At 38.4% G+C, this 27,545-nt stretch overlaps 1 protein-coding gene across 6 annotated transcripts in view; it reads right to left on the reverse strand.

The window, feature by feature from the left end:
• The window catches only part of TAB3 (TGF-beta activated kinase 1 (MAP3K7) binding protein 3), a 49,308-nt gene that overhangs the window by 6,145 nt on the left and 15,618 nt on the right, over positions 1–27,545 (reverse strand). Inside the window, exons 2-8 of one of the 6 annotated variants that reach the window (XM_075097710.1) lie at positions 22,979–23,068; positions 14,613–14,801; positions 10,496–11,630; positions 10,178–10,255; positions 6,845–7,005; positions 3,201–3,294; positions 1,510–1,593 (exon numbers count right to left, since the gene is read on the reverse strand). In XM_075097710.1, the coding sequence (XP_074953811.1) occupies positions 1,510–1,593; positions 3,201–3,294; positions 6,845–7,005; positions 10,178–10,255; positions 10,496–11,630; positions 14,613–14,714 (1,654 nt within the window). In that variant the 5' untranslated portion in view covers positions 14,715–14,801; positions 22,979–23,068. Of the gene's footprint in view, positions 1–1,509; positions 1,594–3,200; positions 3,295–6,844; positions 7,006–10,177; positions 11,631–14,612; positions 14,802–20,746; positions 20,856–22,031; positions 22,085–22,978; positions 23,069–27,545 lie in introns of those variants that run through there. The other 5 variants (XM_075097701.1, XM_075097675.1, XM_075097665.1 and 2 more) reach the window with 5 other exon arrangements.

Consider the following 27,545-nt stretch of genomic DNA (forward strand, 5'->3'; position numbering starts at 1 on the left):
CCAGGCAGCTGCCTTCACGCCACTGCTCACCTGCTGCTACTGTCTTTCCTGGACACTAGCACCTATGCAGGGAACACATCCCAGTATTTTTTTTTTTTATTTGAACCACAAGCAGTAGTTCTGGGCCTTTTCTTTTAAATTCCTACATATTAAACTTTTATTATATCAAAGGGTAAAATACCTGCTTCAAAAGAGGCGGAAAAATTTCCTTATATGAATTCAAAATTCAGCTGCAAAAACCTTTGTGAAGTGTTTATCAGCGACTAGAAGTTATATACAAAATTTGGATTTTCAAGCAGACTATACGATTACTGATTCAGAAGAGTGACTTTTCCACTAACAATTTTAGTACATCCTAGTTACTGTAAAAAGGAGACACAATATTATCAAACTTATCACACATAACATTTTCAGAGAAAAGACCACTGTTTTCTCCATATCAAAGTACAGGATTCTAGACTGGATATTTCAGCAGAAAGATGCAAAGTGTTTAAAAACTTTGACTAACATCTGAAACCATTTTTTTAACAGATTTCAGGAAGTAAAAGCAATAAAAACCAAAAGGTCCAAAAATACCTGAGACAAAATGTAGGGTTCTGCTCCAAAATCAGCACTAAACGTAGTGGAGTTAGTTCAGCGAGCTACTGAGCTACACAGCCACTAGGTGCCTACTAACGGTGAGCTGGGTCACTCTGAATCTCCACTGGGCAAAAGGTCACACTAAATACATAACTCCTGTGCTTACATACAACATAAGTATCCTCCGCTGGGTATGAATGCTAGATACTATGCAATTAGCACAGAAAATTTTTGAAACCAGTAATGAACTTGTGCAAGTGGGACACTTATCTGTCTAGACTGATATGAGTAAACATGTTCTGCCTTGGTTTTTAAGACATCTGAAGCTCTTCCTGAGCTAAAACTTCAGGGCTACTGTGAAATTTATATTCTGTACAAAAAACAGGTAAAGTGTGACCAGTCAAGTTAAAATATAATTTAAAATATAAATACAAATTTTAAAAAGCTGCTGTGACCGATTAAACTTGCACAAAAGATCCCAACTAAACTATAAAATCCTAACAACGCATATTAGAACACAGCTTAAACAAACCTGACGTAGAGCTTTTAACCTGGAATATTTAAAAAAAAATGTAATTATTTTAGTAAATCGTATAAAAGTAGTTGAGGAAGCTCAGGTTAACATGTAAAAGTCTGTATACTTTCAACTCTTTTTCTAATAGTGAATAACAGCATTTACACAAAACATATTAACAGAAGATTCATTTGCAACAACCTGCCTGAGGAAAACAAATCGTAGCCAGGATTATTGCACTTATATACAAATGTTCTGGTTTGGTTTATATTTAGAGAAAAAGTTATAAATAATCAGAATTGCTTCCTGTCATCACAGTTTCGTTTGTGTTTTTTTTTTTTTTTTTTTAAAAAAAAAAGGACAAAAAAGCTTTCTCAAAGCAGGTTAGGTAACTTGAATCTCGTTTGTTGACCTACCCTTTTTATATGGCTTTGGTGGCACAACAGGACCAGGCTCTATGTTATCATAGAAGTTACATGTGGCTTTCGGATCAAAGTTCCCTGTCAGAAAAAAAAAAGTAAGAAAGACTAACTCCAAGGTTATTTACATGCCTATGCCAGTGATACAAACATCTAGAGGCTTCAGATTTTATACATCTTTTTATTATGACATGTATTAGCTTTTTCCTGAGTAGTCTTTTGTCACATATTTTCCGTTTTGTGTTAATTTTTAGCAGGCTAATCCCACATTGAAGAATCAACTCCAGCTCAATGTTCTATATTGCTTTAAACTATGTGAATAGCTAAATGTTTCTGTAGGACACATTCTTGGTAAAAAAGGAGGACTATGCATATTCTAATCGATTTGATTGTATTTATGCCAATAAATTTTCTGCGCAGAAAGAGGATTTTTAAAGACCCAAGTCAATTTGTTTGCCAACTTCTTGGTTGCAACCCGTAGTTCTGTTTTGTATTACCTGGTCAGAGCCTTTGTCAGCAAAAAGTTAAATTATTAAGTAAAGAACATTCACAATGGACCGTTATTTTAAAAAATTTGCTCTTGACAAAGTCACTTTTTAAGTCACCACTTCCTTGATAATGTAATTTAGCTTGGCCACCTGAAATATTAGCAAGTCAAATTTATCAGGTTGCAACTGAAAAAGACACCTTTTAGAGAGAAGTTGATATTGATAACCAAAATTGAACTTTAAAGAGTCCAAGTATCCACATTTACGCATATACTATATTAGAATCATAGAATCATTTAGGTTGGAAAAAACACTTAAGATTGAGTCCAACCATTAACCTAGCACTGCCGAGTCCACCACTAAACCATGTCCCTAAGCACCACATCCAAATGTCTTTTAAAAACCTCCAGGGATGGTGACTCAACCACTTCCCTAGGCAGCCTGTTCCTGTGCTTGACAACCTTTTCAGTGAAGAAATATTTCCTAATATCCCATCTAAACCTCCCCTGGTGCAACGTGAGGCCATCTCCTTTTGTCCTATCACTTGTTACTTAAGAGACCAACACCCACCTTGCTATAACCTCCTTTCAGGTAGTTGTAGAGAGCGATAAGGTCTCCCCTCAGTCTCCTCTTCTCCAGAGTAAACAATCCCAGTTCCCTCAGCCACTCCTCATAAGACTTGTGCTCTAGACCCTTCACCAGCTTTGTTGCTCTTCTTTGGACACGCTCCAGCACCTCAATGTCCTCCTTGTACTGAGGGGCCCAAAGCTGAACGCAGTATTTGAGGTCCAGCCTCACTGGTGCTGAGGGCAGGGGGACCACCACTTCCCTAGTCCTGCACACTATTCCTGATACAAGCCAGGATGCTGTTGGCCTTCCTGGCCACCTGGACACACTGCTGGCTCATATTCAGACAGCTGTTGATGAACACCCCCAGGTGCTTTTCCTCCAGGCAGCTTTCCAGCCACTCTTCCCCAAGCCTGTAGCGTTGCATGGGGTGGTTGTGACCCAAGTGCAGGACCTGGCACTTGGCCTTGTTGAACCCCATACCGCAGGCCTTGGCCCGTGGATCCAGCCTGTCCAGATCCCTCTGCAGAGCCTTCCTACCCTCAAGCAGATCAACACTCCTGCCCAACTTGGTGTCACCTGCAACACTGCCACCCATATTTGAATTATGGATTTTAGCTATCAATTCTATACCTCTAGATTGAAGGAGATCAACTTCTTTCAGTGTACAGTCAACATTTATCTGGAGCTGTCTGTTGAGGCTTCTCAGTCTGGTCATTTCCTCAGACTAGAAAGAAACAACCCAAAACAGTAATTGTGGGAAAGTCAGTATCTTATCTGACATAGAAATAACATTGCTATATCTTTATTAACAGCTTTATTAGAAACAGAGTATAAGGCACTGAAAAAAAAAAAAAAAAGATTCCACTGTCTGTCCTATCTCCCCCTAATTTATTCCATCAAAAACCATTCTTCTATTGGCATTTGAGGAGGAAAACAAATGAAACCAATAAAAATTAACAAGTTACTTAATATTAAAATTAATTAGTAAGAGGATATAGCTGAGCTCAAGTTTATAAAGCTATACAACTTATAAAATTCTGTACAAATTGATGCCTTGCTACATGAGTTTATATCAAGATGATCAGGAAACAGAACAGAAGCTGCAGTTCACATTAATTTTTACTTGATTATAACCAGATAAGATCAGAAGTTTATTTGCATCACACAAGGAGCTCAAACATGCCAAACCTTCTAGCCCAGTATATTTAAATTGTGCAATGCTGCAAGACAGTAATTATTCTTAACAGAAAAAGCAGTTATTTAAGTCCATATATTTACATATCATTAAGAAACACCAAGTTACTGGAATACAAAGTGTTCTTAATGCTAGCAGCAGTGATTATTAACACGCATGTAGGAATAACTATCCTATCCTAGGATACAATTCCAGCATCAGAGTCACAAAATCAGAATGTTTGAGGTTGGAGGGGACCTCTGAAAGTCATCTGGTCCAACCCCTCTGTCCAGACAGCAAACAGCTTTTGAATATCCCCAAGGATGAAGAATTCACAACCACTCTGGGAAATCTGTGCCAGTGCTCAGTCAACCACACAATAAAAAAAGTGATTCCTGAAGTTCAGAGGACACACACTCTCCTGTGTTTCAGTTTGTGCTCATTGCCTCTGGTGCTGTCACTGGTGCCCAGTGACAAAGAGCCTGCCTCTGTCTTCTTTGCACCCTCCCTTCAGGTATTTATAGACATTGATAAGATTTCACCTGAGCCTTCTCTTCTCCAGGCTGAACAGTCCCAGCTCTCTCAGCCTGTTCTTACAGGAGAGATGCTCCAGTCCCTTCTTCATCCTTGTAGCCCTTCATTGGACTCTCCAGTATGACCATGTCTCTCTTTTGTACTGAGGAGCCCACTCCTGGACACCATACGCCAAGTGTGGACTCACCTGTGCTGAACAAAGGGGAGGTAACCTCCCTCCCCTTGCTGGCAACACTCTTAATGCAGCCCAGGATACCACTAACCTTCTTTGCCACATTGATGCCCCGTATTCAGCTTGGTCTCCACGAGGGCCACCAGGGCCTTTTCTGCAAAATTGCTTTCCAGCTGGCTGGCCCCAGCTTATACTGGTGCATGGGGTTGTTTCTGCCTAAGTGCAGGACTTAGTACTGCCCCTTGCTGAATGGCATGAGGTTCCTACCAGCCCATTTCTCCAGCTTGTTGAGGTTCTTCTGAACAACAGCACAACTCTCCCAGTTTTGTGCCATCAGCAAAGTTGTCGAGGGTACACTCTGCCCTGTCATCCACATCATTAAGGGAGATGTTAAATGGAATCAGATCCAGTACTGACCGCTGCAGTATACCACTAGTCACTGGCCTCCAACCAGACTTTGTGCCACTGATTACCACACTCTTGGCCTGGCTGTTCAGCCAGTTTTTGATCCACATCACTGTCTGTTCATCCAGCCCACACTTCATCGGCTTCTCTATGAAGATCTTACAGGATGTTGAAAGACTTACTGAAGTCTAGGTAGACAATAACCACTGCTCTCCCCTCATCTACCAAGCCAGTCTTTTCATCCTAGAAATTTATTAAATTGGTCAAACTTGGCTTCCCCTTGGTGAATCCATGCTGACTGCTGCTGCTGACTTTTTTGTCTTTCATGTGCCTGGAAATGGTCTCCAGTATTAGCTGCTCCATCACCTTCCCATGGATCAAGGTCCCATGACCAGCCTGTGGTTCCCTGGGTTCTCCTTCTTGAAGACAGGAGTGACATTTGCACTCCTCTAGTCTTCAGACACTTCTCCCAAACACCATAATCTATCAAAGATTATCTAGAGTGGCCTTGCAATGATATCTGCCAGCTCCCTCAGCACTTGTTGGGTGCATCCCATCCAGGACCATGAACTCATGTATGTCTGCTTTGCTGACCTAATCCTCTTCCACCGAGGGTACACCTTCCTTGCTTCAGACTTTTCCCAGGACCTCTGGGACTCGGGATTTCTGAAGGCCTGTAAAGACTGAGGCAAACAAGGCATTCAGTATCTCAGCCTTTTCCACATGCTGTGTAACCAGGTTTTGTTGAGCAATGGGCCCACATTTTCGCTAGCCTTCCTTTTGTCACTTACGTACCAGCAGAAGCCCTTCTTTTCTTTGACATCCCATGCCAGATTCAACTCCAGTTGGGCTTTGGCTCTCCTAACCTCATCCTTGCACACTCACATAACACCTCTGTATTCCTCCCAGAAACACACCTGCCAAATGCTGCCCTGAGAGAGGTAAGACATACAGTAACTATACTAAGTAAGCAGTTAACAGCCCTTACTATGCCTTCCAATCTGTGTGCATTGTTTCACAGAATCATAGAACGTCCCAAGTTGGAAGGGACCCACAGAATCGTTGAGTCCAACTCCTGTCCCTGCACAGGACAACCCCAAAATTCACACTGTATCTCTGCAGGTGCTGTCCAAGTGCTTCTTGAATAGCATCAGGCTTGGAACCGTGACTGCCTCCCTGGGGAGCCTGTTCCAGTGCTCCACTACCCTCTGGGGAAAGAATCTTTTCCTAATGTCCAACCTAAACCTCCCCTGGCCATCCAGGGCATGCAAAAACCCAGCAGTTGCCCTTGTTAAACTTCATACTGTTGGTTATGTCAACACAGTGAGTAAGTCTGAACTGATTTCGTTAACAACTGCACAAAGTGGAAGCTATTTTTCAGTCAGATGAATTATCAGAGCCATAGGATGTTTGGGCTAGAGTCACTTGCAGGTAGAAGTCACACAGGAGAATCAACAAGGAAAACAGCAGAGGAAGGTGCCAACGATTTGAGCCAACACCACCACTGAAAAGTTACTTGGCATATCCTGCACGTACCACATGGGAAACGGATTGCCTAGGAGATGCAACTACTCAAAAAACAAAATACTTCAATATAACAAAATACCTTTAACCAAAAAAAAAAAAAGAAAAAAGAGTGAAACCTTGTTGCGTGACCACCAAGCTGTATATGGCTCAGGCTCTTTAAATAGACGTGGACATGCACTTTTAAAAGTTGTTAGGAAAGTAACTATCTATCGAGTCCTGTGCTCCAGAAAAGCACACGTATACAAGTTTTAGAAATTCTGTTGAGAACATTAAGAAAGCTGGACACCTATCTGTTTCTTATAATTTAAGAGCTGGCTTATTGGCAAGCCAAGAACTTACCAAAAATCCTGTCCAAAGATTGAAGATTTTATCCCCCAAGATATTTTTTGTATACTACTTTAGTTCATGAAAACTTAAAAAATAAATTTGTATCTTGAATTAAAATACTAACAAATTGCTTACTGTTGGAATTGCAGTTGTACAGCTAACTCTTCGAAGCCGCCTCTGCATTAGATCATGCTCCATACCATTGACTTCGGCTTTCAGGCGTTCAAGCTCTTCTTTCTCCAGCTTCAGTTCCTTTGCTAATCTCTCCATCCTTGCTCGCTGGTGTAACAGCAAGGCTAATGTTTTATATGAAAGAAACAGTTACTAACAGACAAAAACCTAGAAAACTGAATTCTTAACTTAAGCGTAAGATTCATGAGTGACCTTTCTGGGAAAAAAAAAGTGATCGTAAACATGCAGCCAAATACCAGTGTGAAGATGCTTTCATGCCAAATGAACTACAATTTAGACAAAGTTCTTCCAGAATAAAGACACGTTTTTAGACGGTAACTTGAAGTTGATATTACCATTTTGGTCAAAGCTTCTTTTTTTGCATTTGGTCTTTCTCGTCTCAAAAATACAAAGGCACCTGTACAAGGAGACAGCTTCTCAGGATGAAACAGCCACCTAGTTATACAGTTATACAGTATTAACTGTACTGACAAAAAAAAACCCCACACACAACAAAAAACCAGAGGTAAGGTCAGAAGGTAACACAGACTTCCTATCTGCTGCTCAATAGCAGCTGGCACGCTAGCCTTGAGACATTAGCCAAATGTCAGTCCTGAATTGTTTTCTTCACTGCTATTACACATTATGCTGTAACAACTTTAAGTAGTCTTAACTTTTCAGAGAGTACTGTAATTCTCAATACAATAAGTTTCCTAGTGTTCGAAGGCAAAACTATAGACTTCAATAAAACAGACTAGAGAATCCAGAAAATAAGAAGTGAGGACAGCTCAGTTGCTTCAAAGTCTTGAATTCTACAATAGACCTGATGTGCTGTCCTCTAACCTCTCTCTGTTGTTAATCATTTCTCATGGTACTAAAATTCATGACCCAGTCACAAGCTGATGCTGGGCTCCCAGAGCGGCCAAAGAAAGGATTTTTGACTAGCCAGAAAATAATATTCCGTTTCTGCAGGAAAAGTGTTTCTCAGTATTTCATCATGATGCAAAACTGGCCAAGTTAATTAGGGTGATGCTTAGCACTTCCTGATCTGGCTGTTTTTCCCTGATGGAAATCTACTAGGACAGACAAAAATAAGAGAAATTTGCTGTGGGTATTCAGACAAGCACACCAATCATATAACAATATTCCAGCAAACTGTTCAAATGTATGAAGACGTTGTAGAATCTGCAAAATGATATTTCATACAAAGCACCAGCCAGTGCCTGCCCTTTTCTTCACCCTTATCCAACACAGGCAAAGAAAAACCACATAGTATCTCAAAAATATTTGCACACTAGCTAAAAAAAAAGTTAGAAAAATAAGCAACAATATGACACAGCTTACTGGGGAGGACAGAAAAAAAAAGCCAGGAGCATGAAAATGAGAGTGTTTATCAGATGTCAGTATTCTGTGCAAAAATGTAGCACTATACTTTGGATTTTGTATGGATCCACTAATCCACGGCTAAAGAATAAACACTGAAAATCACATCCAAAAATAACATGTTTTTATAATACAGGCACCAGTATTACTGAACGAAACTGTTCTCTACTTTTTGAAGTAGCATAACTCATCCAAGTAGAGTTTAAGAGATCACGAAACTAAAGAATAAAAAATAAAAGTACAGATACCGGGCATTACAATTTTTCACTATCAAACCTTGCCTTTGCGTGACTCCTCCAACTTACCATCTGATATGACTGCATTACATAGCTTTGCATTATCCTCTAGTACAACTCAAACATGACTCACACTGAAAAGTAGAAGTGGAAGTACAGACACTAGAACAGATTTTTGCTAACACTTTTCACGTTTTATATTCAAAAGAAAAATAAACTTGTTCCCTGTATTAAGCTGTTAAATATACTTTTCTTTAGGACTCCTTTGTGGTAGTAGAGAATGTAATGTTTATTCTTCTACAGTTTCTTTCTATCAGGAGTTCAGAGTGCAGGAATACCAAAGGCTACAATAAAGCCCCAGCCGTAGTAGGTATTGCCACAAAAGCAGATTTAGTTTTGTTGGTTTTGTTTTCCAAATACACAAATCTAGTCAAAGATACAAAGGCAAAACCAGATTTCTGTATTTCAGAATATGTTTTTCTCAGGTATGTGAAACTACTTACAGTTTTCTCACGTAACTGATGATCTTTAATGAAGCTGTAATAGCAGCACTACCAAACAAAGCAAATGGCCTAGCAATTACAGACCTACTAGTGTTCATTCTCTCTAAATAACACTTCTAATTGGTTCTACCAGGTACAGAACAGCTCTTTGTTTCTGAGTTAGAATAGTTCAAAAGACACAAAGCGAAATAAGAAATCAAGAACTACAGGGCAGCATTATAACTGTTATTTCAGCTCTCTAAAGTGAAAGGAAGGCTAGAAGCAGCAATGGAGGAATAGACTCTCTCTTCCAAACACAAATCCAGAAACAAAGCACATTCTTTAAATAACTGACACTGATTATCATTCTGTCATTACCCCAAATGATTAGTCTGAATGCTTGCAGACTGATTCAGTTGCTCAATTTTAAATGTTTCAAATCAATAAAGCAAATTACTCTGAGAAAAGCAGTTTTCAGCTAAAGGTTAAATTTCACTTTTTTTTTGTTTTACTAAATTACTTAATTCTTCATTTTTACATGGCATTAAGACTACCTATTCTGTCCCTAATGCCACAGAACACATGTCCTAAAATTTGTCTGCCAATCTCTTCCTCCTCTTTGAAAACTCTAAGTGGAAGAAGTGAAGTTTTGATTAAGTTCTTAAAAATAATTATTTTAATACCTTTCAAAACAAAATACCGTTTGTATTGAAACCCAAAGTAACATTAGCTGCAATCCTACCTCTCCCTCCTCTTTCACTTAATACTCTTCAATCTAAACCAAATAAATTGGATTCAAATTCCCTGCAGAAAGTAGTGTACCCAAGTACAGAGCAAATACAAAAAAATCATAAAATCCACATGTAAATTTGCAACAGTAGTTCATCACAGAGTTTACAAACTGGACGCACAGTATATGAAGAAACCACTTTCTCTTGTCAGCCGCAGTGTTTTCTTTTAAGGAATTCCCCTAACATCAAAAGCATAGCAACTTTCAGAACCTCAGAAATTCTTTATATATTAGACTGGAGTCTGGCAAAATTTTTTAAAGATCAGAACAAACTGTCCCATTAGATGATTTCTGGTGCAATTTCTATTCTTCTCTATACAGGTTCAAAAACTCTCGCTTAGTAAGTAGCAAAATCAAGCTGAAAATGCATTTTACAGTAATACAATTTGCAGGGCGAAACATTTACCTTGAGTGTAAGCATAGTCGTCTGATCCAGAACTAGAACTCCTCTGATATTTATGGCTTCCTTTTTCTCCTCCAGATCCTGGGATTACAGAAATAGGCTGAATAGGTTCTGGTGCTGCAGAACGCTCTTCTTGGTCCACTAAATTTAAAAGATTCTCAGTCGGTGCTCGACCTACTGTGATTTTAAAAATGGTTGGGTTTGGCTGAGATACCATTACCCGAGGAGACTGTGTTGGTGCACCTGTAGGTCCAGTTGGTTGAGTGTAGGTAATATATACCGGATTAACGCTAAACGGAGGTTTGGGTTGACCCGACATACCTCTTGACGGAGAGCTTGAAGGAGGAGTAGTGGCTGCATACAGCGGGTGCTGGTTTCGTTGAGACGGTTGATTACTTATTGGTGAAGGACTTCGGTTCATTGCAGTCCCAGGTCTTTGTGGTGGCTCAACTGTAATTTCTATTTTATTCATGGAACCTTTGGATAAACTAGGTCCAGCAAAAGGAGGAAGATACGACACAGAATGACCGCCTTGTTTTTGAAAAGTCTGGGATGCTTGCTGATACGGATGGGGTGGGACAGTTGAAGGACTAGGAGGCATGAAAACATGTGAACTCTGATGACCCAACTGAGGAGGTTGAACTTGGTGTTGAGGAGAGCCAAAGGGAGAGGGACACTGGGATGCCGGTGGTGATCGAAAAGCTGACTGAGGGATCTGGGGTTGTTTAGGAGAATACTGAGAAGGTTGGTAGTTCTGTTGATGCGGATACACAGGTAAAGGACGGGGAGTATAATGTGGAACTGGGCCCTGTGGCGACGAATGCCACTGTGTATTTTGAGGAGTCTGTCGTCCTGAAGAACTTTGAGATGTCTGTCGTATATAAATAGAGCCAGGAGTCCCATAAAGATTGCTTGGAATCTGTGGAAGAATTTGTAGAGCTCTGGGTACACTCTGTCCAGAGGGGAGGTTTTGCGATACTGTAACAGTAATGGGATTTGTACTGTACCGAGGTATGTGCATATACGTGGGAGGAGGGCCTTGCATAGCAGACGTGTTCATTCCTGGTTGTATGGAAGATGGCTGTGGAGGTGGCTGTGGAGGAGGAGTAGCTGCATTTCTATTCTGGTCATTCATGAAAAATGGATTGTAACTAGGAGAAGCTGCCACAACAGCTGGAGCAGAATGTGGTTCTTGAACTAAGCATATCAGCTGTTTACCTGCTGTGCGTTGCGGATCTATATGTCCATCGCTTGAACTGTGTACCAGTGTACGACCACCATTAAGTTGAGCTCCATCCCCTCCATGATAGCTGGTATGAGGATGAATACCCAGATTAATGTGCAAAAGGCTATTTCTATTCATTCTGGTGTCATCAGGGCTATGGTACTCCATATATAAGTATTTGTTGCTCTCCTGTGCGAGGGCTCGACAACAGGCATCTAGGTTGTTGTTGTTCTAGGAGTAAGAATGGACACCTATTATTGCCAAGTAGCAAAAGAAAAAGCCACTGCTCAGCGTTCAACCAGCATTCAACTGAAGCTGCAATCAGGCCTAGCTTGAACATAACTAGGGACAACGCTTCACAGACATGAATTTTGAAATGAAGGTAATACCTACTAGGTCATAGTATGCAAAGAGTACATAGCTCACATTGCATCTAGCAAAATGCTATGGTAACACTAGCTACAGTATGACATATTAAAAAAAAAAGCCCAGCTTTGGGGAAAGCAATCGTTAGAACTCCTGGCATCTTCTGCAAGGAACAGGGATGTACAATTAACTACTTCTAATAACAACACAAATGAAATTAAACTAGATCAAAATTGCAAACTCTGGGAAGTTGAAATAAAAATGCGGATGATATTTTAATGTTTACATGAGCGTTTACTGTTTTCACCTTTATTTTACTCTTTACCTGAAAGTTTAAAAGCCCAACATTTTACACCAGCTTCTCTTGGTAGAACAGAATTTAGTGCCTTAAAAATGGAGTCTGAATAAGTATTGCTTGAAAAAGCACTGGCAATTCCACAAAGCACCTTACAATTCTTACATAATCTCAACTGCCTTTAAGAATTTCAGGCTCAAGGCTAAAAAAAAGGGTTTATTCATACATGAGTGAGGAAACCAAATAACCCCTCTAAATATTTGATTTGTTCTGTGGTGCCAGCAGCTGCAATTATACAGACAATAAATTATGAATCAAATCAAAAGTATAATGGGGAATTCCCCTTCCCTTCTTCCCCTATCCACTCATTTCAGTTTAATCTAGTCTTATTAGAAGAATGACATGAATGATAACTTTTCCAAAAGACTAAAACCACTAGAATGCATTCTACGTTGTGCATTTATTTTTATTCCCCAGTTTCTCATATAACAACCTATATCAGGTGTGGTTCAGTTTTTAAATTAAACAGTAGTTAAAGAAAAAAACGATTCACTTTAAGTTCAAGTACATCTGGCCCTCAGCACCCTAACTTTGTTACAGGTGATCCAAGACTGGTACCTTCTGTGACATACAGGTGTTCCTTCCAGAACAAGTGGATACATATTTACATATACACACATACATCCCTACCTTCCTTAGTGTGCTAAGATTGCCAGACTAAGGAATATATATTAATAATGGTTTCGCTTCTATTTCAAACATTATCACTATAGAAAGTTAGTATACATATTAATACTCATGTGGCCTTGTGATACAATTTTCCACAACCTATCCAGTTGGCTGAAAAATCAGTTACATTTCTTCTCTAAAGGACTGATATCTAGTCAGTCTTAACACTAAAGTGAGGATGACTTTCTGAAAATTTCGTATTATTTCACTATCAGACAGACATATTCAGCATCTTCTCAGATGAAGACTTACTACTGAATGTGACAGATGACAGAAGAGTCCAACACATGTATGGCTCTCACTCTATGGATACTTCTCCCTGACTACTTCCCCTTCATGCCAAATTCCCCTTCTTAAACCCCAATGATCAGTGAAAATATCCAGATGTATCACAGAAAAATATAAAACTAGAACACGTGGGAACCAGACCTTGTAGTAATAACCAGCACCACAGTGCCAAGACAGCAGTCTCAAAAAAGTTAACTGCTACCGGTTTAGATGGTAAGTGGCTTGTGGACTTCATAAAGAGAGTCCTCAGCTTCCTTAGACCACTTCATCAGAGTGGAGGTAGAAAGAACATAGGTAGGACAAGCTCTAATCTGATTTTCTCAGGGTATGGAATCTCTTTGTGATCTCAATGGACCCTCAATTTTTCATAGGTCCAAAACTCACACTGGCTTAAATCTAGTGCATGTATTGCAATAGGTCAATGGAAACCAGCTCTTCGAACAAATATAGAGTGGGTTTGGAAACAAATTCTATGCTTAAAAAATGACAGATATTTGCAATGTAATGTTAACTAGCTATCTAGAACACCGTATTATACATACAGAACACCATATGCTTCTGCAGCATTAGGGATTCTTTAATTTTATCATTTTGAAGATGTCCATGACTTAAACATAGTTCATTAAAAGGGTCATATACTTAACAGTACAGAAGAGATGACTGTCCGGATAAGTAAAGCTTTATATTGCAGGACTTCCCCCGCTTTACATTTGTCTGAAAGCAATTAATTTGTATTTGTATGGTTTAGAAGACACAAAATGCAAAAATTACAGCCACAGTTATAAGTAAACTTCCTCTCTTCTGCCAGGGACAGGTAGGATGCATATACAGCTTTGCTGCTATCCTATGCAACAGTTTATCACACAAGGTTCCACCTTAGCCATAGCCACAGAAGGCCAAAACAGATCTTACATGTTTCTATTCCACTCTTGAATTTTCCTATCAACAGAAGGTGTTCCCAGATGACCACGACTTTGAAAAACGATTATGTGTGGTCACTTACTATCATTTCCAATATGTGATTTTAGATCAAGGTGGAAGGAAGAAGTGGAAAGGAGGAAAGAAAAAAATAAAAAAAAAGAATAACTGCCACCTGACTTGGAAACAGAGAAGTAAAAATAAACCTTTGGACAGCTGTGGCAAAAAGATGCCATGAAGACAGAAAACCTTTAGATTCCTTATCTTGGAAGAATGCGTCATTGTTTGCTGAAATCTCCTCCAGTATATGTACGTTATTTATGTAGCCATCATCAATAATAATCCCATTAGCCACTTTCCTTATTCCCTGTATGCACACAGCCACAGGTCGCATAGACAAGGAAGAACAGTCAGAGAAAAAACCCCCACAAACATTGAGTGAAGAATGATAAAAGTCTTTGTACGTAGAAGACAGGACAAAATGCAAGTAATGGAGTCTTCCACCCTTTCAAAATAAAACCAGAAGAATGAAAATCTATGCTCCATGTATACTACTAAAAAGAATTTTCAAACTGGAAGAATGAAATACACAGAGTCTTAAAAACCCTTTGCCATACCTGAAGCATGCACTGAGATACCACCCCTTCAGGTATCTCAGGGAAACGTTGTCGGAGATCATGGAGTACCTGCATGTCGAGTTGTTGACTGCCCTGCGCCATGCCAGATTGATGATGTTCCAGATTACCAAAAAACGGAAGTCAACAGGCCTTCCAATGATTATGGTCTTCTGAGGGTTCTGGCATTTTCTGTAAGAAAGAAAATCAATTATCTTTCAAGCCGTCACAACAACTCTTCCTCCTTCCCCAGCTGCATGTGTAAAAGAATTACTATATGACATTTTTAGATCTAGATACCAAGAGAGACAATGGCTTAAACAAAAGAGTGGGAATCATCATGTCTCAAATTCTAGTATTAAAACACTTAACATATCACAGCTACGTCTACATGACGTTTCACTGGTATGTGCTAGTTCAGTTCTTTACACAGTCCCATTGTGGTACCACATAGGCATAACTTAAATTAGTCTGACCTGCATAAAATGGAATTGTTACATATTTACTCCCAGTGAAATTCTGAACAGCTTGTAGAGAAGTCTGAAATTATCACAAAGCATGCATGTCTTTGTTATTTACAACATGCTAGAAATAACAGGCTGGAAAACGAAGTAGCACAATTATCCAAAAATACTCCTCTAGTAATAGGGCTTAAACTTTATATCACCACAAATCCAAGAAGTTGGAAGCAATTTTTGTGAAACACAACAAGAGTTAAACAGAATTTAAAGCCTACTTTTTAGGATTATGATAAGCATCTCTAAGAGTTTGGAAAGCACCGATTATATTCACACTAACATGATTAATGACAAAAAAACCCTCTACCCATTTTAGGATTCTTGTATTCCACAACACAAAGATTCTATCTGAACTTCGATAACCAAGGACTACTAGAAGGCAAATACCGCCTGAGTTAAATGGTTTTTTCACTTGTGGCTCATGATCACAGCAGTAATCAACAGGTAGTTAAGCCTTAAGTAAAGATTCATGAAGACTTTGAGTGAAGGTGGTGCATGACATAGCCCCTGTAACACACCTATTATTGCTAAGCTTCAAGCGCCTTTCCAATGTCACCACTCCGTTGAATTCGTAACTGCAGAGAATGTAGTGCTGTGTTCAAAAATGGAAGTGAAGGTCAGATACCAGCAGAGCTGGTGCTCAAGTAACATATTAGCTACTCAAAGTCCCAAGTTTAAATCATGCTTTTCTCAACCTCAGTGCAATGGTGGGTAGCACATAGTATAGGTATTCCAGTCAGCTTTCACTTGTAAGCTGAACTTCTAACGGCAGTATGGAGCAGTGAGCAGTACCACAGATCAGCACAAACATACACATACCTTAATGCACTAAAAACCTGCAAGTTTCCTGTATCTTTCCTAAGAATGTCTCTTAGTTTTCATAGGCAAGAAAATAGAACACATACATTCAAAGAAATATAAAACATCAGCTTCAGGGTAGAAAAAGCTTTGCCTTTTTTAAAAAAATTATTTTTAATATTCAATAACCATGCCTTCCTTTTTTCACCTCTTGCTAAACAGTACTTCCTTTCTCTGAAAAGGGGCAAAACAATAACCACCACCACAAAACCAGAACTCAAGTCCGCTCCACTGTCTGGATACCTTGTATGTGGACAGCTCTTAATTGACATTAGCATTCGTTAAATAACACATATGCTGACAGAAAAGGTGGCTCTCTGTCATATCTGATATATTGTAGTATCCAATATCTGTCACTCTTTCAAGATAAATGAGACAGGTTGAAAGGACAGCGAGATATGTGAATTACCCTGCTGTGATTTAAGAAGCACTACAATAAGCTTGCATTGTATAATCACAATGCAGTTCTGTCCACTGCAGTAATGCTGCAGACTCCTTTTATTTTAAAGGAAAACAAGTTTCCACTGACTACAAAAGCCAGCTGAAACTTTGTATCTACACTCACAGTAGGGGATCTTTTATAAAACTTCTTTTCATAAATGACAAACAAACATCATACTCTGAAAGGCAGACCACCACAAGAATTCTCAAAGAAAGCTTGACAACAATCGAGTTCTGTGTGGTTCTAGACAACTCTCCTTTTCCCAAGAGGCAGCGGATGAAGTGCAGTAATGGAGGAGTACCCTACCAGAATAAATTGCAGTTAAAACCCCTGTGGAGTAATAATGACAGTATCTGAAAATGTGAAATAGAAGATAACAATTTTAAGAATTTCATTTGCACATGCTAAAGCCTTTGCATCACTTCTCCAAATGCAAAGTCAAGTGTAACATGAGCGAGCAGACTGAAGATCCATCATCAACACATAAAATGTTTTTCTACAATACTTTTATAATAATCTAAATTAATAATTTCTTTGATGTTTTTCTAAACACTTCCTGATTACATGTGGTGAGTAGAGGTGTAACAGTCAAAGTAATTGGCAGTTATTGGCCAACTATGAATTTTATCAGAGTTCTCTTCTAAACACAAATAATGGATAACAGAAATTTTCATTCTCATTTTGAAGAGCTGAAGCTTCTAGCCTTTACGGTTACCCAGATAGCCTTGAAAAGTCTGCAAGAAACCCAAAATAATTGTCTTGAGAAGCACGAACACACAATCATTCAGAACTCCTTGGATTCCATGGCTACACTACTGTGGAAATTTGTTCTTTTTCAGCCAATACTACAAAATTCACTACTGCCATATCTAGGAGCCCAGCATTTTGTCCTGCCTGTTCTGCTTGACCTGCCTACAGCTGATGGCATGTTTTCCACTCTAAGCAGGCACAAACTGGCTGGAATACAGTACTTGCTTCCCGTGTTGCTCCACAGCACCAGGCAGGTGGAGAAGCAAGTTGTTCAGAGAGCCAAGGATTTACAGCACAGACTACACAGCTAAGGTGCTTAGACAACATGAGCTCCTACTGAGAAACAGGAGGTTAAGAAAGCAATCCTTCAAAGCTTCTTTCTTTCACGGCAGGCACAGGCTAAGGGACATGGCAAGGTGCACTACACTACCAACCTTATCATTACTGAAAGTTTGCAGAGCAGTACACATCAAAAAACAACCCAAAGTCATAATGAAGGCAAGCCACTTCACCTGTAACTTTCAAAAATGAGTTGAGGATACCCAAACTCTAGTTGAAAATTATTTCATGAGGATGGAATAAATTAACATTGCTACATACACGGCAGTTCTAAGGGCAGAAACAAAGGATGCTGTGCCAGAATTGGTTCTGCTGTGTTAACACACAGAGATGACCTCTAGTCTCTAGTGAATCTTGGGGATTATACAAAGCATGACTCAAGTCCTAAACAAGTACACTAATCAGTTTTTCACACTTTTTATGTGCCTAAATTATATGTACAGGAAAACAGTATCTTAAATTTAATCTTCTTTCCTTAAGCCATTTGTGTACCTTGCAAGTTAATAGTCAACAGTTCCATCAATCAACTGATGCCTCTTTGCTAAAAGAATTAATAAAAAAGTAGAACTACTATAGTCTTGATACTCCCCACAGATGTGTTCATATATATATATGGAAGGAAATCCATTTCACTACTGTTATTTCTGAAGCATTAGATCACCAAAACGAAGATACATGAATCATCAGTAATGAGATCCAACTGAAAAATAAATTAGGACAATACGTCCTACCTGGAAGTTTATAAATTATGTACTGGTGTGCACTTATGCACTTACAATGTATGCAGCAACTAAAATAATTCCTGAGTGAATTTCCCGAAAACAGGTTACCTGCAAGACAGTTTCTCAGGCCTCCTGAATTTAAAGTTAATTGTTAAGAGTTTTATAACAACAACAGCTGGGCCTTGAAGGATAAAAGAAAAACCACAACAAGACAAAACACAGCAATAAACAAATTAGTTTATAAAAGCAACACCTCAAAGACATCCTGCTTCTAATACATGATATGTAAATTCTTTCATCTTCAAAGATTTAAATAATCTTTAGATTACAAGGATGAAAACACACAGATGGATCTAAGTACAGTTGGGCAAAGAACCTCATTTTTTCCTCTAAACACTACAGAAATGTAATTCTTAAATTTATTGCCTTGACTTCTAATCAAATGCATGCTGACACCTACAGACAAAAAGTGGATTTCTTGAATGGCATTCACATGAACTCAACACAATATTTGTAAATTAATCTATTTTTTTCCTACTTGTTCTCCTCTGACCAAAGTGTTGAAGGTAAATTTTGGCCTTCAGATTCATAAATGCAGTAGGAATTTTTTACTTATGCACTCATAGGGCAATTACTTCAAACACTTGCAATGGACTGACAGGCTTTTAGACAAGAGGTAGAAAAGTGTTCAGGGAAAGCTAGCAAAGCTGGATGCTCTATTCTGTCTAAACATTGCAGGAACCGGAGTATGAAGATACCATGAAATTTAGGTGAACAGTAAAACAATATCAACATCTTAATTACTAAGTCTTCAGAACAGAAAGAACAAAATTAATATTAACACAAATCAGTAAGGTAAAAGGAAAAGTTAACATATATAACATCTCTACAGGCAAAGGCAACTTTGACTTTAGAGACATTTAAACTCATTTGCAATAAATATGAAGTAGCAAACCCAATAAACAGTTATACAATCCAAACTCATGACAGTCATTCCTAATTTTTACATGTTTAAATATCATTTGCCAACACCAACAACTCACTCCTGTTTATATTTGCTACTAGCATTTAGGCATAAAACTTCTGAGTAACAATGATATCAGTGCTACTCAGAACTTTATCCCTGTTCTGAGCCATACAGAAGAGCAATAACAATCTGAACACCTTCCGTGAACTGGAACTTTCCTTATTTTTCTGGTAGTGAATAGAGGGAGAACTGTGAAGAGTGAGGACAGGAACTGAGGAAGCAGAAAAAGATAGGAAATTCTAAAATTCAGTTTCATTAACCTACATCAGTACAGAATTTTACTTTTACCCAAACTGGCAGGGTAAATCACGTCCAAAAGAAAAATAATTTAAATGGAAGAACAATAATAAAAGCTTAACAGTGCTTTGTAATTGCTTTACTAAAACATGCCATTTTATTTTCAAAGCCATGCTAGACTAACTAGCTGCACAGCATGAGTTCCAAATCTGAGTGACATTTTAAATCTTTTGTTCTATATTAATTTATTAAAGGAAAAGAATTTGTGAGTGCATCTTACGAATCATATTCCTTTTGAGGTATTTTCAATCCACGAGACATTTCTCTCAGTTTGGCCATGTTAGCTACAGTTTTTAAAATTATTTTTTTCAGTTTTGTCATTGCATTTTTCCTACTCATTTATTTTCCCATTTATTTTGCTGAAGTTGATCTCAAGAATAAGTTATTCCATCTTTTTCGAAAAGATCTGCTCTAGTCTGAAAAGCTTTTAGAAAAGTTTTAGAAGAACACAGACCATCCATGCTCAAAGCACAAAAAACCTCATGTTACTAGACTTGCTCTACAAAGTAATAATACTGAAGTATGTAGCAAAATCAGAGTACACATCTTAGAAAGTAAAAAAAGTTACAGATCACAACTTTTTTATATGTAATTGGGAAAATGAGTTGCTTATTAACAACATTTAATAGGAAGTTCACATTTCATGATTAATTTCTACTAGATTCCTAAATTCAAGACGCCTTCTTATATGGAAATAATCCTACCAAAAAAGTCATCCAGGTATTGAACTACAGTGTCCTCTTTTGCCAGCACATAACAGATCCTCCAAGTAATCTATTATTTTTCCAACCGTGAAAATTATTTCATTGTGCTGTTATAACACAAACAAAAATTTAAGCTGCATTTAAAAGATTAGCCTACTTACTAGAAGTATCTTTATTAAGCCCTATGGGCCAAGAAAGACAGTGAAAACTCTCCACCTCTCTCAAAAGTAGAGCATCACCTATTCCAGCTTCAGCACTCAAATTCAGCAACTAGTCCAAAGCACTTATTATCTGGGAATAAAGAAATACATTTGGGCAAGTTAAGTCTTACTGTCTTACTGGGAAAGGATTTAGAAGTTTTTATTTACATTTACATGCATATAAATTGAAAACTATTCAGCAAATTACATACTTGTTACAGTTTCTTGAATGAAGTTACCCTATAAGTAAGGGCTGCTTAGGGGACAGATGTCAATTTACCTTCTAGAATATGTGTGGACAAACTTCTACTGCCTTCAGAGTCACAGAGATTTGGCTACAGTCCTCCAAGGATGCCAAGATTTACTGCATATGAGGCAGCACGAAAAAGCTGTGAGATAAGTTTTAGTGAGTTACAACTCATACACAACTGAACAGCTTTCTCGACCATTCTTCTTACTTCGGTCAACTCAGCTGAACTAACACCACCTGCTAAAACAACGTTTAAAAAAAAAAAACTTTTTGCTGGTTTCATAAGCTTACCCTGTACAACGCATGACCCACTGAGGATCACATCACTGTGAAAAGGAAGAAAAAAAGGGTAAAAAGGGGAAAGGGATACAGGACCAGGAACAACACCTCCCTCTTTTCAGCACAGGTATGCCAAGTGATCAGTTAAAGCCGTAACAAAAATGCACCTTCACCTGAAGCAGGCTTAGAACAAAAGAACCAAAGCTGTTATTGTATGAACAGCACTATGTCAGGATGGAGATTTTGCCAAGGGCTGCCAATACTGAAGTTAGAGAACATGGCTGCGGCACTGCAAGAAAGCTGATTGTCAGCAGAGCTCAGAAGGTATGCCACCAGCAAGAGGTCAGAACTGAACCTGCACTTCGAACTCCATGTCACTTCCCCACAGTCTATGCAATACTGTTCTCTACAAAAATTCTTTCTGAAAACTGTGACCGACCAACTGATTATAGGCATCCAGCTCTTCACCACTGATACACCTTCTACATCTCCATTGACGCATTGGTTACACCCTTCCAAAGGCAAGAATACCCTCATACACTGCATGCCAATAGTAAAACATGGGAAGACAAGAAGGGAATTAGCTCAGCCAACAGATTTAGAAGGCACTTTATTAGACAAGGTATTAATATCTTTTGGTTTTTACCTAACGCTGTGGTTTTAACAAATAAATACTATTTCAGCCAAAGTTAACATTACTACATGATCACATCCCAATTCCACTTCTGTATTTCAATACACAGGCAGATGTTAAGGTTTATAATTACTGTGGTGCTTCCTACAATGACTGCAAACATACGACAGAAAAGCTGTTAAATAGCAACATTTTTGTAAATAGGCTTGTATAAAACCATGAAATGAGAAGAGGATGACTCAAATGGAGTTGCTTTGCACAAAGGATTAACTAAGCAAAACCATGTTTTTTAACATCCCACCCCATACATACCTACTATTTAATAGGCATCTGTACCCAATTATAGCCTTGTAAACATGCCTGGCATGTGACCTGGCTGCAGATGCAATCACGTAATCTCACCTCTAATCCTTGAGCAGCCTCTGGAATCACTGTTGGCTTAAATTCAAAGGTGCCTGCAGTAGAATATTAAACTGACTGTAAATGGTTTAAAGTCACCACACACTCTACTGATACTGGGAATAATAAAAAGAACAATTTTGTACAATATGTTTCCATTTATTTAACCATTCAAATAAAGAAAAACGATTAACCAGCTCATCCCATGAATGTCAGTACACTCACATCAAGCCACCGAAGACTTTGGATTGCTCTTGTAGCAAAGGAAGGCAAATACTTTTATGGCAATGTGACACCGTTATAAAGATCTGCTAGCTGGAAGACCTTAAAATCTCAGAAATACAAGAAACTAAACTGTTGTAACAGTGCCAAGAGACCAATTTTTCCTCACAACCATCTTTAGTCACACATTTGCTGTTTAAACATGATGCATGACAAAAAACAGGCATTACTTTTCCCTGCAACGGTCCAGCTAAATTTTTAGGATTACATATAGCTAAGACCAACTCTCCCACCTCAATCACAATGACCATTTGTTACAGAAGCTTTTTTATTTACAGGGTGAATTATCCCACAGCTTTGGGACCGTATTGCTTCACAGAGTAGGAAAGACATAAAATAGAATTTGAAGACATTTTGTCAGTTCATACAGAGCAAAAGAGAAGCAGTCAATATTTAAAGTTGAGCTCAGCATGCTGCTGTCACTGCTCTGAAGGACTAGCTACGTCACTAAAAACACAACTTCATGGTTTGGCAAGCTGTCTTACGATGAACATTTGTTCACTTCTCTAAAAGAAGATCAACAGATTAATAAAGCTCCTGGATGGTAGGAAGGCAATGTGAAGCACAATAAAGAGGTATACAGTAAAATAAAACCAAAAATAAAGCTGACAAGCTATCACTGCTGACCAGCTGATCTCTTACACTATGGTAAAGTTATACAAGCTCACCTGACAATCCTTGGTTCACTATTCCTGTCCATTTAGCCATACAGTAGTTCCACAGATGTGTCATTTGATGGCCTAGAACAGCTTGGAGTACTGAAATGGAATGCAATTCATTAAAACCAGCATGACGAGAATACTGTTATCTCACACTGATGAAATGGGAGTGTAGAGCAATGAATATATTCCTTCTCTTGGTTTTGGATTTTTATTTCTTTTTTTTCCCCCCTATTAGCTTAAATTTAATCAATGATCAGTTTTATCCATGTCTGAAACTATTTCCACAGGTTCTATAAACGAGGAATATTGTGATACAGTGTGTCTTCATCATACAAAAGCAATATGCAATTCTGAGGTAAGAGAAACCTGGATGGAAGAAATTAGATTTTGGCTCAACAGTGATACTACCTAGAAAGAGGATGCAAGCATAATAAGGTTTCGTCTGTGGCCTGTAGGCAAGCATGCTAACGATACAGGTTGTTACTAAAATTCAGAATCATAATCAAACACTATTCCCTCTTAGGCATGTATTTTGTGTTGCTTTGTGTGCTTTGGCATTTGCTTTGCTTTTCTCCCTTTCATTGCAATCCATCATCCCTGTGAGCCATCAACATCTAAATGGACTTGTGTTATCTGTTTACTGTTCTTCCTCTTCCATCTATGATAGCAGTTACAAAAAAATGTCATGGGAAGAATATAAACAGTTTAGCGTTTACACAGATTAAAAAAAAGAAAAACAAGATAAGGCACTGATACACCAAGTCGCTGGGCGGAAAAGGAGTTAGAAGTATTGCTCTACAAAGATCTAACATTTTCAAAACCAGTCACACATTATTCTGTGGCCTTTAAGGTAGGATTAGTATTCAGCAATAACAGACCTTATTTATTCTACTGCTGTGGAAGGAAAAGGAGTGAAAATTATCTCTACCCTATATACAAGTCAAATGTCCACAAAGTATAATGTACTTTTAACAGCTACATGGTACAATACACCAGGAGATATTAAAAACTGAATGATAATGAGAAGACTACTTAACTGGAACAATGATACTCATTTTAGCAAGTAGCTAAGATGTTCTTGGCCAGTAACTAACTCTGCCAAGTAGATCATAGAATCATAGAATGGTTTGGGTTGGAAGGCACCTTTAAAGATCACCTGATCCAACCCTGTCGCTGAAGGCAGGGACATCTTCCTCTAGATCAGGTTGCTCTAAGCCCCATCCAACCTGACCTTGAATATTTCCAACGATGGGGCATCCACTTCTCTGAGCAGCCCATTCCAGTGTCTCACCACCCTCACCATAAGAAATTTCTTCCTTAGGTCCAGCCTAAACCTACTGTCTTTCAGTTTAAAACCATCACCCCTCATCCTGTCACTACAGGCCTTGGTAAAAAGTTTCCCCTCCACCTTTCTTATAAGCCTCTTATATATTGAAAGGCCACATTAGATTAACTAGTTAATACTTCATTACAAATTGATGGTCCTCTCACTTCAAGAAGCAACTAGAAGCAGCTCTTGCTACATAACAAAGTTACAGAAGAAGTAAGTTTTCAAGGCAGTGAGACAGTTCAGGAATGATGCTACTATGCAACAAGTACTAATTTCCAGAAGAGTTCTGCAGAACACTAGGTGAAACTAAAAGTTGCGAACACAAGCAAGTATGTATGGCTCACAGATAAACCTGAGATTATCACAACTAGCATGTTAGTAGCAAAAACTATGAGGACGATGAACTGCCTTTTTTACCAGGACACATGACCTACAACTATTGACTGAATGTGAAATACAGGCTGTGGCTGGAAAAAAAACCTGCTGTGAATACACACATTGTCAGATTTCCTAATTCATAAACTCTAAGCATTGGCCCTGCTAAGAGCAGTTTTATAGCGATGCAAATTTTTTTTGGCTGTTATATCCTATTTTGGGAATCAAAATGAGCCAGAAAGGATACAAGAAAACATGAAACTGAGTACACACTATAAATCATAGGAAAAGGTCTACTGCAAATCCATGGATCATAAGCTTCAGCATTTTTTTAAAGTACAGTCTGCTATTAATATTTCCAGGTTTAACAATTACTAGAAGATGAGGTTCATACTAGAGGGAAACTTAGCTAACAAACTACAAAAATACTGGCATACTCTTTAATACACAAATTTCCAGAAAGTGAACTTCCTTCTCAGAGGTGAGAGATTAACGCTTCTCAAATGTCTCCAAGTATTGCTATGGAGGGAGAGTTATTTGCAGTTCAGCAGTCTGAATCTCGACCAGCTCAATGGGAATTAATGTTGCTCCAGCAGAACAGATGTTTGATAGCTCCTATATAAGGTAAGTAAATCTCAGCATTAGCCCCTGCTCCTACATCACAAATTCATTCCTACGCTTTGACTCTGCTTGTAAGACATTTAGAACAGGCCTTGTTGCAAGATATATTTATTTACACTCATCCAAATACAATAAGTCCCTCCACAAGAGACTTCCACGAAATGAAACACTGTATGTACTTTTGCAGGCGTTCAGAGCAGTAAGTATTCAGTCTTTTTGAAAATACTAGTGAAGACAACAGTCATGATTTAAAAAAATATCAAATGGTCATGTGGTTTACCACACAGACCTTGTAAAATTTCAGAGTTAACTACACTCATAAATCAACTATTACACATTCAAATGGCTATTCACATAATTAGCCTAAATGTCTCCCTCACTTTTCTTCACCTTCTCACTTTGATTTGGGCTTTTCCCTATTAAAAATCTTTGCTCTAAAAAATGGATTGCTATCAATAAATCTGAAAGAAACTACTGTCCATTTGCAGAGTAAAAGCAACACAATTGCGTGAGTCATCTGAGCCTGTAGATACTTCCATAGAATCATTAAGGTTGGAAAAGACCTCTAAGATCAAGTCCAACCATCAACCCAACACCCCCATGCCCCCAAAACTGTGCCCTGAAGTGCTACATCTACATGCTTTTTGAACACCTCCAGGGATGGTGACTCCACCACCTCTCTGGGCAGCCTCTTCCAATGCCTGACCACTCTTTCAGTGAAGAGATTTTTCCTAACATCCAACCTAAACCTCCCCTAAAGCGGAGGCACAACATAAAAGGCACACTGCTGTACTTCATGCATTCAGGGCTATACCATTTGAATTTTTAACCAGTTATTTGATTTACTTGGTGGCTCAGCAAACAATTTCACAGTGAAGTTAAAGCTTGGCCATCCTCTCAGAGTCAGCTGAAGCTGTACAAGAACTACAAAATTTAAATACACCCCTTTTAGTCAACAATGCTACGAATTAACCATAGAATGAGTGATTACGACAACAGAAACTTTTAAAAATAAAATCTTATTGCTTATACTACCAAAGAAAACTTGAACTATTTGAATTAAGCCATTCCTAAGGTAGAAAGAGGAGAAAAGAGTTCTAGATCAACTGTTTAAACATCAGGTTTCCTGCTTCTGTAATACCCTTGACAGGCCTTTGTGATGACTAACAGTGAATACACTGACTGAATCAAAGATTGCTGTTTTGTTGATAACTGCATATATGGAAGAGCGTTACAGGACAGGACACAGACAATTTCTGTAACACACCATCTTAATTTTCTTATTGATGCCAAAAAATGTGAAAGTTTATCACAAAGCATATTTATACCTGTAAAGAAGTATTCATTTTCCCGCAGAGATAAAAGGAGATACTAACTAGCATTAGTTTAAATTTAACTGACCTGTGTAGGTTTATTAGCAGCCCATATAACCAACAGTGCAAAAATCAACATCCATTGCAAAGACTGCCTGCATACTACAACCCTCATACCCAAGACGACCACCTAAGAAAGAAAAGAAAATGGTACTGGGAAGCACAAACAGCTATGCAACACTGTTTCTGGCCTGACTACCACTTGACTCTCTTCACTTTGGCCACCTTAAACTAGAAGAAAGCCCCAGATTAGAAAGAAATGGAGTCAGGTGAGGGAATGAGAAAAACCTCATTTCATGATCCCCAGCAATCACGTATTAATGGAGGATATGACTCTACACGGAGGAAACGGAAGAGGGAAGTGGACAGGCGCATATGAATGGGAACAAAAAAATAAGACAGAAATTAGGAGAGAGTACACACATAAAAAACAAGGAACAGACGGGAGTCAATACAGAGCAATGCAAAAGATTATCAACAGTACAGAGAAATACAAAGCTACACACCAGAAACATCAACTTCCGCTTTTGAAGTTTTGAATTAAGCTTTGGTGGCCTGGCTGTGTAAATTTCTTTGACGTGACTAATTGCTATAAAATAAGGTGGACAAGTTGTGCAACATGCCTGTCTTTTCTATCATTCCAGAAGAATTTTTCAGATGAGGAACCATAACAGGAACCTTGCCTATTTTTTGACAAGTCTTTGCATGAATACCCACCCATAAGGGTGTCACAAAAAGAGGTCATATTAAGAGGTTACACATAACATTATATTAATTGTATTTTTTAATCTATATATGCCTATTCCAATATAATTATAACATTAATACATTGAGCTTATCTATAATCATATGGGTACATCTATAGATGCTTGAG

This window comes from Phalacrocorax aristotelis, chromosome 1 (assembly GCF_949628215.1).
Source record: "Phalacrocorax aristotelis chromosome 1, bGulAri2.1, whole genome shotgun sequence".
Taxonomy (NCBI): Eukaryota; Metazoa; Chordata; class Aves; order Suliformes; family Phalacrocoracidae; genus Phalacrocorax; species Phalacrocorax aristotelis.